This window comes from Saccopteryx bilineata, chromosome 5 (assembly GCF_036850765.1).
Source record: "Saccopteryx bilineata isolate mSacBil1 chromosome 5, mSacBil1_pri_phased_curated, whole genome shotgun sequence".
Classification (NCBI taxonomy): domain Eukaryota; kingdom Metazoa; phylum Chordata; class Mammalia; order Chiroptera; family Emballonuridae; genus Saccopteryx; species Saccopteryx bilineata.
Genome location: NC_089494.1, coordinates 255,316,237 through 255,329,624, shown reverse-complemented (window position 1 = coordinate 255,329,624; position 13,388 = coordinate 255,316,237). Strand labels below are relative to the sequence as shown.

The window sequence follows — 13,388 nt, the reverse complement described above, 5'->3', positions numbered from 1 at the left end:
CGGCCTTAAGCGGAGGTATAGTTAGGAGATGAACCCATGAGGGGCTCTCGCATTTAGCCAGGTCTGTGCTCGGAGTGGGTGGGGCAGTCCTCAGACTCCTTAGCTGTGAAACAAAGGGCTGGACTCGTTCAATGACAGACCGCAGGACGGGGGCGGGTCCTTGCAGCGCAGCCATCCCCGTGGTCCAAACAGCCACAGGTAGGCGGGGCCTTACGAAAAGGAACTTTTTACCAGTGGCCCTTGCTGAAGTGCAACCTTCAAAGCCTAGAATTTAAACTTTTGCCTCTGAATGGAGGGCTAGATAGGAGGGAGCACCAATTAAAGGGAAAAGCACTTTCTGCAAGAGAAGCATGCTGCAAAGCTGTCTGGCGGAATAAGGAGATGGTATCTGAGATCGCCATGCATGGTCAACCAAACCTACAGAGTAACAGGTCTTAGAATTCCAAGATGATGCAATAAAGCTTGAGAAATAACCTTGATAATAACTGGAAATATACTGAATGCTTCGGTGGCGGGTTCTGCGCTAAGAATATTCTATGGATTCATTCCTTTAGCCTGTCACGGCAGTCTGATGAAGTAGGTGCTGTATTATCTTCACTTCAGAGGCGAGGGAATGGAGACTCAGGAAGGTCAAGTAACCTGCCCAAGGCCACACAGCTAAAAATGAGGAGGAACAGAACCTGAACCCAGACCTCAAGGCCCGATGGTGAGAGTCCATCTTCCAGTGTAAGTCACACTGAAGTTGTCAGCTAAGGGATTCGAGATCACTCGTCACCATCCATGAGAAAAAGAAAAGGCTTTCTGGAATTTGGTACCAGGAGTAGACCCTCTTCTAAAGAGGGGAATAGTTCTGTGCTCTTACACAATCTACCCGTTTGGCTGGACGGGCATTTTCCCCAGGCGGGGCTTGATCCGCTACTCTCTATATCTGCCCAAATGCCCGGCCCTTACTAGGTGCCTGAACGCAATGCCCATTCTCCTCCCACTATGGGACAGTGCAATCCCAGCTTCTGCCCCACCTTGTGGCAGTTTTCGCATCTGGAGACGGGGCGGGTTTGTAAGGCCGGCCCCCACTGGGGCTTGGGTCCAGGCTGGGTGACTTCGTTAGTGGGGGGGCGTTGATCCTGGAGCTCAGATCACCACTCAGGAAGTTCTTCGCGTAGGAGGCGAGGTTTGGCACGCTGACCACGCGGTTGGGCACTTCCTCTATCTTCTTTTTCTGTTTGTGTTCAAGGAAAGGCCTCTTAGAGTCACCCAAAAGAGGCACTACTGTAAAAGTAAATAAGACCTACCCAACCCAAACCGTAGGAGTGAGGAGGCAACATTTTATTTATGTACTTCCACATTATTTTTAAAGCATGTTTTTCTCTATTTTGTGTTAAAAAACACACACACACACACACATGTTCACAATCTCTTACATAAAATTTCTGGGGACAGATGTGGTTTGCAATTCAAAATCTCTTTTTAGATTTTAAAAGGCCACATAACACCCACAGCAGGGGCTGGGCCTATCTCGTCCTCAAACGCATGAATATTGCTGAAGTGAAACATACAAAATTATAAAGAATCTCACATCAGCTCAGCTTAGGTTATATATATTGTTTTTTGAGCTGCAAAAAATACTAATATTTTTAATGCTGTTAGGATTTGTGATAGCAGACAGAAGCCGGATGTGAATCTTCTCATTGTAACAAATTCCAAATATACGCATAGAAAAAAATGTTAAGAAGTGACAGATTCCTGCTCTTCTCTCTCTTCTTCCTACCAACAATTATTAGTATAGCCACTGTTAATAGTGACACATTGACTTATAGGAAATTTGGAAAATATAAAAACCCACACACAAAAAATACACATCATCCTCCTAGCCAGATCTAAACACTGTTTAATTGTTCGGACTATTTCCTGTGGGTCTCACTTCCCATGAGTATTCTTTTGAATGTATCCCCGCCATTAATAAATACGCTGCAGTTACCTTAGGAAAAATGCAACCAGCAGAATTATGCAATGCACTGAAACCAGAAGGACCCATTTACCTTCATGGAAGGGGTCAGATACCCTGGGTGAGGATGGAAAGAGAAGGACCGATTCCGGTGGGACATGGTGCTGGGGAACGCTGCGTAGTGAAACCTCCTCTCCTCCTAGGAAAACAACACAACAGAATCTAAATGCGCCTAACCACAGGGCACTGTGTGAGGACTGTGTGAGGCCGGAGCACCAAGAGAAAGCAAGTGCAGGGGAGGGAGGGGCAGCCAGTGGTGGTCAATGCCTTGCACTGAAGCTTTGAGGAAGCGCTTTCACTCCTGGGGCTTTTGTGTCCCCAGACACTCCTGTAAAGCAAAGGGCAAGCTTATCTGGAATGCCTTAGGGAAGTTAGAGACCCCCAACTCTGCGCATCTGAGAAGACTCTGTTGCAGAAAGTTAATAATTATGATGCAAAAAGTTAATAATTGAGGCAAAGAAAGAAGACCCCCAGGTGCAATCACTACATGGCCGGTCTTGTCCTTGTGTGCCACCCTCCACTTTTTTCTTTCATTCTGGATTGTTTTTAAAGCAAATCCCAGTCATTGTACAATTTCACCTGTAAAAATATCAATATATATCTCTAAGAGATAAGGATTCTTTAAAAATAAAACTACAATACCTTTGTCACCCTTAGCAAAGGAGGATTCCTTATTAGTATCACGTAATTTTCAGTTGGTGGTCAAGTTTTTCTGGCTGTCTCATTAGGGTTTTGATGTGAGAAAGCATGGCTGGCCAGCAGGGGGCAGGGCAGGGATGGGAGTGAACCGAGACATGAGAGAGGTGTGGGTGTGTGTTTGTGGGAGGACGTCAGGCTCGCTAAGCCACTGTTAAGGCCGTGGATATCGCTCTGAGAGAGCTGGGAAGCCACGGGAGGTGCTGAACGGAGCCACGCTGGGATCCAACGTCCATTTTTGTAAGGTCCTTCTGGTTACTGTGAGGTCAGCATAGTGGTGTGAGGCTCAAGTGAGGGGGAGACCCATGGAGCCCCCAATGTGCATGTGAGGAGCACCGGGGCTTGGACCAAGGTTGTGGAGGCAGACGGTGGGAAGTGCCTGGACTTCTGATGTGGCTAACTAGCTCTCCCCCCACGAACCACACTGACAGGAGTGAGCCCGTTGCCCCGGTCCCCAGGGCTGATTGTAACACACTGGGTACTGTCCAATGTGGGGGATATAAGGCACTTTCGACCACAGTTGAAATGGCAAGGCTAGAGCCTAAAGCACTGGCCAAAGCAGAAGGCGACGCCAGTGAGAGGGGGTAGACTGAGGGAATGGGCAGCGGAGGACCGCGGGGGGCATTTCAAAGAGACAGCCATCGGCCCGGGGCGGGGGGATGCCAGACAGAATCAGAGGGGTCGAAGAAAACTTTCTGTTTAAGGGGTACCGGGGGGCTGTGCAAACTGGAAAACAGCCGGTCATTTTCACAGAAGGAAGAACAATAAAGAGTAGCTGGTTTGCTTGAATCCACTACAGTTTTCACAGAAAGCAAGTCACCCAGGAGCTTCCCAGATTCTGCTGCTAGAACAAACAAACAAGCACGCAGACAAGCCAACAAGCTAGTGTCAGGAGTGGGCATGTTGTGGGGCTGGGAGTAGAGTGACAATTGTGCCTTCTATTTTCCTGTGTTATTTATTTATTTTTAGTGAGTATGTATTGTTATTTTATACAATACAAAAAACTAACAGGGATCTCTTGTAAGGGGGCTTTATAGTCATCAGGATTAAAAGCTGGCCCTGGCCAGTTGGCTCAGTGGTAGAGCGTCAGCCTGGCATGCAGGAGTCCCGGGTTCGATTCCCGGCCAAGGCACACAGAAGTGCCCATCTGCTTCTCCATCCCTCCCCCTTTCCTTCCTCTCTGTCTCTCTCTTCCCCTCCAGCAGCCAAGGCTCCATTGGAGCAAAGTTGGCCCGGGTGCTGAGGATGGCTCTGTGGCCTCTGCCCCAGGTGCTAGAATGGCTCTGGTTGCAATAGAGCAATGCCCCAGATGGGCAGAGCATCGCCCCCCTGGTGGGCATGCCGGGTGGATCCTGGTCGGGCACATGCGGGAGTCTGTCTGACTGCCTCCCTGTTTCCAACTTCAGAAAAATACAAAACAAAAACAAAAACGAAAGCTGAAGTGCCTAGTGAAACGCCAGGTGTCAAGTTCTCCGCCTACCCACCCACCCCCGTCCCGGATCTCCGCGCGCTCATGCAGGGCTCGCCAGCGGCCCTGGCAGCCTCACCGTGAGCTGCTTGATGATCTCCTCTCGCTCCTTCAGCAGAGCCTGCAGGCGGCCTATGAGCTGGACGTCCTCCGGCCTGGACGCCCCCTTCCCTGGCTTCTCTCCACCATCCTTCAGTCTGTTTCAAGCAGACATGCAATTACTCACCACGAGCAGGGAGACGAGGTGATGACGTGGTAGGGACACCATTGGGTGGTCAGCCTGGCCAGCCACTCCCTCTGATCACAAAAGGGGAAACTGAGGCCGGGGAGCTTGCTCAGGGCCACCCTGTGAACTGGCTGCAGAACTCGGGGTGGAGCCTAAGGCCCCAACTCCCAATGTGACCTTTGTCAGTTCCCCCGAGGCTGCAGGCCTAGGAACCGACGGTCCGTGTGTGCACACAGGGGCTGCACTCAGTGAGGCTTCAAGACCCAGAGATGTTTGGGAGAAGAATCCTCAGCAGGAACCTGCCCCGGCCCTGACAACGCCCACAGGCTCTGTGACTGCCGACGTGGCTCTCGCGCCATCTGCTGGCCAACATGGGCCCAAATTTACGGTGCGTCTGACACATAGGGAAATGCGGTAAAATTTGTGAGTTTTATGAGAGCACCGTCTTTGTTTTGTTTTCTGCGGTAACCCAGAGCCTAAAACAGTAAGCCCTTGACAGATACTTGTTAAGTGAATAGATGAGTGCATGCACACATGCACGAGGGACCCTCGGTTTTGTCATCTGCCCATAGGAATAACAATTGCCACCTTGAAGGACTGCTGTGAAGATTAAATGAGAGAACGTGTTAGAAGAGGGTCAAGGCCTTGAGCCTTCTGATTCGCTCCCGGTGTGAGGGTCAAGCCAAGCCCATGAGGCTGTCTTAGTTCTCACAGATTCCTAGGGCCCTGCACGAAAGGGGACTACAGTGTCATAATGTGACAGGTGATAAACCATCCCAGTTCGTCCCGGGCTGAGGTGCTTCCCGGAATTCAGGATTTCTACTTTAAATCTGGGGGGCTCCGGGGACACTGGGGTAAGTTGGTCACCCTCACAACATGGCACAGCTCCTCGTCCCTGCTAGCTTGGGGCCATGGCCTCACTTACTCGGTTTCCAGGGCAGCCAGCCGGGCCTGCAGCCGGGCCTGCGCGCTGCTGAAGTCGGCCACCACGGCCTGCATCTCCTTGCGGTGTTCCTGCCGCAGCTTCTCCACCTCCCGGGCCTGCTGGGCCTGCTGGGCCTCCTCCAGCTGCCTGCGGCGGGGCAAGCACAGAGGGGCTGGCCCGGGCTCTGGGGACCCCCCTGGGGGCATGGGCTTTTCTCCCCCGCTCTGCTGGGCGGCCAGGTTTGGAGACAATGGGTGGGGGAGGTTTGGAATCTGAGGTCAGCAGACCGTGGGAAGGAGGCGTGCGGTGTCTGAGTTGTGGGGTTCAGGAGAAGCCCCGCTGTGGAGCCCCTTCTCAGCACCTCCCACCCCAGCGTCTCACGAAGGAGAACCCTCTTCACTCCAGGAAGAGCAGCAGGCAGGGGGCCAGGGGGAGGGACAGACACAGTTCTGGAGGGAGTCCCTCGGAAGCCCTCCCCTCACGTGGGGCAGGCAGGGAGACCTGGAGGCAGAGATCCTGCATCAGAACTACGGAGAGTTGGGGCTCTGAGACCGGGGAGATCGCCAGTCCAGGGGGAACGGCAGCAGCGTGGAGCCAGGCTGCCGCCTCCACTGCCCAGCTGTGTGACCTTGGGCAAGGTATGCCCTGCTCCGTTTCTTCATCTGTGACCAGAGGTGACAACAGTGGCCACCTTATAGGGTTCTTGCAAGAATGAGCATGTTCATACATGTCCAGATCAGTCTGTAGCTCAAAGTCCGGGTTCAACCACCAGCTTTCATTTTTCTTAACCTCAGTGCGGGGCCCTAAGGGATGCACAGACAAGCTTCCCAGGGTGGGGACGGTGCTGTCCTCCGAAAGAACCTGCAGGTTATTGTATGATTATATCCTTCTCCCGGGAGAAGGACCATTGCTTTACTGAACTGGAGGGGGCTGTAACCCCCAGTGGTTAGGAGACCCTACCCTGCTCCTACCCTCCTTATTCCAGTGTCCCATGGTGAGTCCCTAACTGAATTTAAGGTGTTCAACCTTGGCCAGGTGGGCTCATCACTGCTTCTTAGATGAGCCTTTTACTTGAACAGCCGAGATAAAATGGACAAAGTCCTCGGAAGAAGATATAAACTACCAAAGCTCACTCAAGAAGAAACGGATAGCCTGACCAGGCGGTGGCGCAGTGGATAGAGCGTCGGACTGGGAAGGACCCAGGTTTGAGACCCCGAGGTTGCCAGCTTGAGCGCCGGCTCATCTGGTTTGAGCAAAAGCTCACCAGCTTGGACCCAAGGTCGCTGGCTCAAGCAAGGGGTTACTCGGTCTGCTGAAGGCCCGCGGTCAAGGCACATATGAGAAAGCAATCAATGAACAACTAAGGTGCAACGAAAACCTAATGATTGATGCTTCTCATCTCTCTGTTCCTGTCTGTCTGTCCCTGTCTATCCCTCTCTCTGACTTTCTCTCTGTCTCTGCAAAAAAAAAAAAAAAAAAAAAAAGAAGAAACGGATAACCTGAAAAGTCTTGTATCTATTAATGAAATTAAAATTTCCAAGTTATGAACTTTCCAAGAAGTGGAGGAAAGGCCGTGAGTGCAGGGCTGATAACGAGCTATCGGCCGGCGTTAGGGAACAGCACCGCCACAGTTTTCAGTTTTCCCAGGCATGACCCCCCCACCCCCGCCAGGGACGTGGAGGCGGACCCTGCGTCCCCAGCAGCCGTCAGAGGTGGCGCTGTCATCTCCATTTTACAGAGGGCACGGTCTTGGAGAGGTTAGCGGACTCGCCCCCAGCTCATGCAGCTGGTTGGGGGCACACAGCACTGTCTCCCTAAGGCTGGTTTCCAGGATCCTTCTGGTACCGTTAGTCCTGCTCCCATAAATTCCCTGATTGTAGAGAAATTGGGGTCCCGCCTCTATTTCAGGGATAATCCTCTGCAGTTTTGACCTAGAATTCCTGGATTCTTTTCATGCGCCCAGGGAGTAACATCAGTGAAGTGCTAGCGGATTAGGGAGTCTCTTCTTCGGGAAGGTGCCAAAGGGTAGCCCAATTTTAGGTCTGCGAGGCTCTCTAAGCGGCAGTGAAAGGAGGGAAGGGGGCGAGGGGAGCTCTGGGACCCGCAGACCGACCTGCGCTGGTCGCGGAGCTGCAGCGCCTCCTGCTGGTGCTGTTCCACCTCCGCCCGCAGCTGCCGCACGGTGTCCTTGAGCTGAGAGTTCTCGCCGAGGAGGCAGCCCTCGCTGGGGGTCTGCTCAGCGGTGCCCTCTGGGGAGCCGGCCGGGCCCGGGCCGCCCCGGTCCTGGGGAGAAGGCAGCCAGGAGAGATGTGTTCAGGACGCGCAAAGGCGGACTGGCTCAGAGGGCCCCAGGGGTGCTCCGCCCAGCCTTGAGCCTCTGCAGCAGTAGGAGGCCGCTTCAGATGAAACCTTAGACAGGGCAGAGGTTGGGGAAGAGAGTCCGGGCTGTGAGCAGGTCACCGCGCTACACCGGTGGCTACCTGCTAGGTAGGAAGTAAGGATGTGACAGGACGGGGGCAATGGGAGAAGTCTGACCAGTACGTTCATGGGGAGTGGGCATTGGGCTGGGGTGGCAAGGCGGCTCCCCCTTATGGGAACAGGGAGGTCTAGACAGGAAGAGGGGCTCAGAGACATTCTCCTGCAGACCTGAGGCAGTGACCCCGACTGGCTGTCTCTAAGCCCCGTCTGGACCAACAGCCTGAGACACTGTTGTGTCTGCATGAAAAACAACAAGCAGAACTTAAAGCCTGTGTCTTGCTTTATGAAGAGGGGAGTCTGGCGGCTCGCCACGCATCCCCTAGCAGAAGGAACAGTCTTCCGCATTTCAGACAAGGGGTCAAGGGCCCAGGGCCTGTCCTTTAGAGAGATTGCTGCGCGGAGGCTTCTGACTGCTCCCTGGGGGTGGGGGTCGGGTGGCGTGGGCGGGCCAGGGGCGCTGACCTCTGTGGTGTTGGCGCCTTGGTCCTCGCTGTCCCCGGCACTCTGGGCGACGGCCTGCTGCCTGTCAGAGCTGCCCAGAGCGCTCAGCTCAGCCTGCAGCGCGGTCAGGTCCTTCTGGTGCTGAGCGCAGGCGGCCCGCTGCTCCCACAGCTCCTGCTTGACCGACTCTGCAGAGGGAAGGGCGGCAAAGGTCAGGTGCACACCGTGCGGCCTGAAGTCTGCCCTGGGGTGGCAGCTGCCGGAGGCTTTGGGTCAAGTTCTCCAAACGTACTGTAAGATAACAGTAACAAGAGCTTCGTGTATATTTCACTAACTGTGTTAAACCCTGGAAATGGTCCACTGAAGCTCTCCAACCATTCTATCGAGTATTAGTCTTCCTTATTTTATGAAGTGGAACCCGAGCCTCAGAGAGGTTGAGTAAGTGGCTCAGAGCCACACAGCTAGTAAGTTGTGGAGTCAGGATCCAACATTTCCAGGGGCTCTCCTTTGCTCTGAACCACTCTTAGCTACTGCCTGGTGGTTAGGAAAGCTGGAGGGTTAGGTGGCTGACCCTGGTGGCTGACCCAGAGCTGAACCCTGAGGCTGCACTGGGTCTCAGTGCTACGTCCAAACACCAAGCAAAGAACAGGGAATTATCAAATGACCAGGGACCTCTTCTGGGGTTGTGGGTCTCAAGTCGGAAAACTTGACGTTTATGACAGTTCTTAAGGGAGACAAAACATTCACGGGTTCTTCCCCTTATGAGTGTGAGGTCTTGGCTCGACTGTGAGGGCAGAAGGTGGCGTGTCCTCCCAACAGAATCAGGATTAAAACCAGAACCACCCGGGAGAAATACACAAGTTCTCCTTAACTCAAAGAACAGTACGGCCAGGAACTGGTTTCTCCTCTGAGGATGGTGGGTCATTTCTAGTAGTGCTCTGGCATGATTGAAAGGCAAAGAAAACAATCAGTTCCAAAGGAATATTTTCTGATAGAGTACATATTATTCAGTGAGGTGTTTACTTTTATTTTATTTTATTTTTGAGGTGTTTATTTTTTTGAAAAAAGAAGGTAAATTTTAAGGGCTAGCAGATTTAGTACTTTTCTGTTACAGACTTTTGAGATGTTTTAGTTATTGCAAATAACTTTTGAAATATTGTTCCAGTAATTCCCTAAGCCCAAAGATAAGCACCCAGTAGGGGCCTCAGTACTTAGCAAGTGCTCAACATATATTTGTAAAATGAACAAATGATGTTTAGAGTGAAAATCAATCATGTTGTGAAACTGTGTTAGTTGGGAAAGATTTTTCTATGCCTGCTAAGCTTCTCTCAAAGGCACAGTAAATTAAACAAATATAAGCACTTAATATATTCTGATGACATTATGCTGAAAAACTTAATTGGTCTTTTCTCTCCAATAGAATTTTAATAAAGTGACTTCTAAAGCTTCTTTTCTTTAAAAATAAGAAATCCAGACACAACTCCATTTTTTGAAATCCTTTATCACAAAATTACAATAAAACCCTTTAGAAAGCAGGAACTATAATGTATTTATTCAGTACCCTCCCTGTTGCTCCCACAACCCATCCACTCATCTACCCATCCACCTGTCCACCTGTCCAACCGTCCACCCCCCCACGCGTCCACCCATCCACCCAGTCTGTCTGGGTCCCCACCCCAGTGTAACTATCTTCTGGACACTCACCCTCTCACCCCTCACACGTTGACCTCTATGCAGGTCAGGTGTGTCTCAGACAGTGAGGTAGGCGTCACTGGGACCAGGAATATGTAACATCACCCTGTCATTGTGGGAGGTGCTCCCACCCACCCAGCACCAGCCTGGGAAGCCTATGATTTGCGATCATCATAACAGAGTCCACAAAACTCCTTCCTTCTGGGACTGATGCTGAGAATCCCAGCCTGTCCCCAGGGTCTCTCCTGATTCTTCTGTCCAGGAACGGATTAGACTGCTACGCGATCGGAGGGACCAGAGAAGGGGCGGCACAAACATCTGTGCCAACAGCTGCTGGGCGTCCAGCCTGATCGAGACTTGGGGAGTCCTGCACCTGAGACATGTGGCACAACCTGAGCTTTATCCTCTGTTATGAGTCTCCTTTAGCTTCTGCTAACGTTAGCTTTTCCAACATGACTACCTCCACTCCAGGAAAGCAGCTAACCGGGCAGTCTGTGGGGCCTCCTTCCTGCTCCCCCACTTCCTCCAGAAGGACACATGCTCTGATGACAACTCGGCCGAGCAGCAGACCTATCTGAGTCACTTACGCAGGTAAAGAAACTGCTCTTCTCCATAATTCTCTTAAGGAGAGCCCTGTCTGGGTTTGAAAAAATATTTAATAAGGCCAACACGGTCTTTACTGATAGGCGTGAAATAAGGAGAGGCATCGGTCTCGTTCCGAAGAGTAAGAAGGAAGATGAGAGTCAAGCAGAAAACGAGGGCGAAAGACGGTCTGCAAGATGGAGAGCGGCCCCCGGAGTGGGCCACGCGGCACAGACTCCGGCAGTTTACACAGCTCACGCACCACAGACTCGCTCATGGCAATCTGGAACTGCCCAGTGAGGTGGACACTGTTACTGCTCTCATTTCATAGCTGAGCAGCTGAGGCACAGAGCAGCAAAGCCACCTGCCCAAGGTCACACAGCTAGCGAGTGTGGGAGCGGGGCTTCAAGCCGCCACGGCCATTTGGCTCTGGAGCGCTTGACTGCCTCCGGTCACTTCGTGGGGTTGGTTTTCGATGTGGAAACTGAGGAGGAGGGGAGTTCTGAGCTGGAGAGAATGAGGGGGCAGGCAAAGGATGCTGAGAACACAGTGCCTGGAGGCCTCAGCCCCCCCAGATTTGCAGAAATCTTCAGGATGGAAATGAGAGGTTGAGGCAATCATATGAAACTCTTATGAAGGCCCAGAGATATGCTTTATGTTCAATAATGATGATAAGGATGATATTATCTACAACCACTGGGCTCATGTTATGAGCTAGGTGTTTTATATTTAATGTCTCATTAAATCCACATTACACCCCTATGAGGTAGGTGCAATTGTAACTCCTTTTTATAAAAAAGGAAGATGGAGCTGAGCGTGACCTGCCCCAAGTCTCACGGCTAGCTGGTGGCAGAGCCAGGAGAGCTGCCCTGGTTCCCCATGCAGACCAGTGGGGCGTGGCCTGTGTGTACCTAGCAGCAGGGCCTGCTGAGCCTGCGTCCTCTCCTGCGCCCCCTGCAGTTCCTGGCGGAACTTCTCCTCCAAGGCCTGGAGCTCCAGCCGGTGTGCCTGGCGCTGGATCTGGAGGCTGTGGCTGGATTCCTTTCTCAGGAGCTCTTCTGTGGCCTGGGAGAAAGAGAGGGAGAGGAGAGGCACAAAGGTGGGCGCAGAGGGGGAGGCCCGGCGCCTCTGCCAAGCTCCCCCTGCACACTGGGGCCCAGCTGAGTGCTCGCCTCTCCCTGGTGGAGGGCACATCAGTCTGCTCCCCACCCTGCCCGGATGGCTGTGATGTCCTGGCCACAGCAGCCACTTGGTACCACGTGAACCTCACCCTGGTCCACAGCTGACTGGATGAGGGTGGCCCTGTTCCACGCCGGAGCAATCATTGGGAATCTGGTACTACGAGGTGGGACGGAGAGAGTACAAGATGGGGAGAGAAACAGGCACGGACTGGATGGCTTAAATTTTAACACAGGAAAACAGACGTGCCGACACATTGCTTCAGGACCCCCGACCTTCAGAACCGTAGTATAAGTTTATGGTCATTTATTAATAGTAGCAGTAGGATATTAATAGACTCTCTTTCTTTTCTTGGCAACAGAGGGTTCCAGTGAATACACAGCCCCACTTTTGAAATGAGGAAGCCAAGGCTGGGTGAGATAAAGTCACTTCTCCAAGGTCACACAGAAAAGACGTGGGAAGCATCGTGCCCTCCGCACCTCCTGTTTTTTGCACAGGAGGAGAGGGCTCAGAGAGGCGAAGTGATCTCAGCTGGCTGGAGACAGGTAATGGCAGGGGCAGGGTGGCAACCACGGGCTGTAGTGCCCAGGGCGCCAGCCTCTTCCACTCCCTCATGCAGCCCCTGGGGACAGTGGGAATCGGGATGCCACCAAATGCATGAGGGTCCTCTCGGGGGCCAGCAGAGCCATCCTCGAACCTGAGCCTGTGGCAGCTGACTGAGGGCAACAGGCCCAGCCTTGCCAATCCCTGGCAAACGGGAGGAACCGGCCTTTCTCTCCCCGGGACACCCGGTCATCCCGTGGTCAGTTTATTTAATAAGGCCGGACAGTCTTGCGCTTTTCAAACTCTCCAATATCTCCTCCTTGTGCACTTGCTGTGAGACTCCGAGAACTCCAACAGGTGACATTTCTGTCGCCAGAGAAACAGGAATGGAGAGGTTGAAGCAAAGGTTTGCGAAAGACCTCGCTGGAGGAGCTATGGCTGGCGGCTCACCGGCTGCACCCATCTCTGGGCTGCCTGAGCCAGAGCTGGTCCCGCTGCTGGTGAAGAAGGAGCAACCCTCCTCAGTGCAGGTGAGCCACAGGAGGGCCGGTGCTCAGAGCGCAGGGGCGCCCATGCCCGCGAGAGTCGCTGCAGACAGCACTGGCCTTGCGGGGGCGCAGCAAGCAAACGCCCGGGGAACAGGCAGCAGGATCCCAGTTAGGGCACCACTGCTGCTGGTGTGAGGGCTGGAATCTGTAGTGTCCACATCGGGAGGCCACAGGAAGGTAATCACTGGGTCGGGGCCAGAACTCTGAGGTCACTGTGAGGTCACGGAGGCAGAACATCACCTGATGTCCACACACACACTTACAACACTGCAACAGAAGCCAGAAACAAAGCAAAACTGCAGCTGCTGGAACCAGGAAAAGAAGCCTTCTCCCTCCTGCAAGGTGCCTCCAGCGCCCTCTACGGACCAAGTTTAACATTGTGCTCTTCGCAAAGGAGAAATGCTTCAAGAATGGAGATCATTATTGCAGGGTGGACACTGGAGGGCGCACTGGGAGCCAAGAGGCAGTAAATTGGTAACAGAAGGCAAATTTCCTGGCTGACCACTTTTATTCAATTCTCACACTTATTAATCGTTTTTATTGAACGGCACAGAATTGCATTCTTGTCTTTCAGCTCCCCCTGTGGCGGTGGAGGTATCTGACGA

At 52.7% G+C, this 13,388-nt stretch overlaps 1 protein-coding gene across 1 annotated transcript in view; it reads right to left on the bottom strand.

The window, feature by feature from the left end:
• Positions 1 to 13,388, bottom strand: part of FAM184B (family with sequence similarity 184 member B) — a 72,052-nt gene that overhangs the window by 1,709 nt on the left and 56,955 nt on the right. The window contains exons 11-17 of the mRNA XM_066278766.1: positions 11,425 to 11,578; positions 8,261 to 8,427; positions 7,434 to 7,603; positions 5,321 to 5,467; positions 4,249 to 4,366; positions 2,040 to 2,144; positions 1,020 to 1,219 (exon numbers count right to left, since the gene is read on the bottom strand). Of these exons, the coding sequence (XP_066134863.1) occupies positions 1,020 to 1,219; positions 2,040 to 2,144; positions 4,249 to 4,366; positions 5,321 to 5,467; positions 7,434 to 7,603; positions 8,261 to 8,427; positions 11,425 to 11,578 (1,061 nt within the window). The remainder of the gene's footprint in view (positions 1 to 1,019; positions 1,220 to 2,039; positions 2,145 to 4,248; positions 4,367 to 5,320; positions 5,468 to 7,433; positions 7,604 to 8,260; positions 8,428 to 11,424; positions 11,579 to 13,388) is intronic.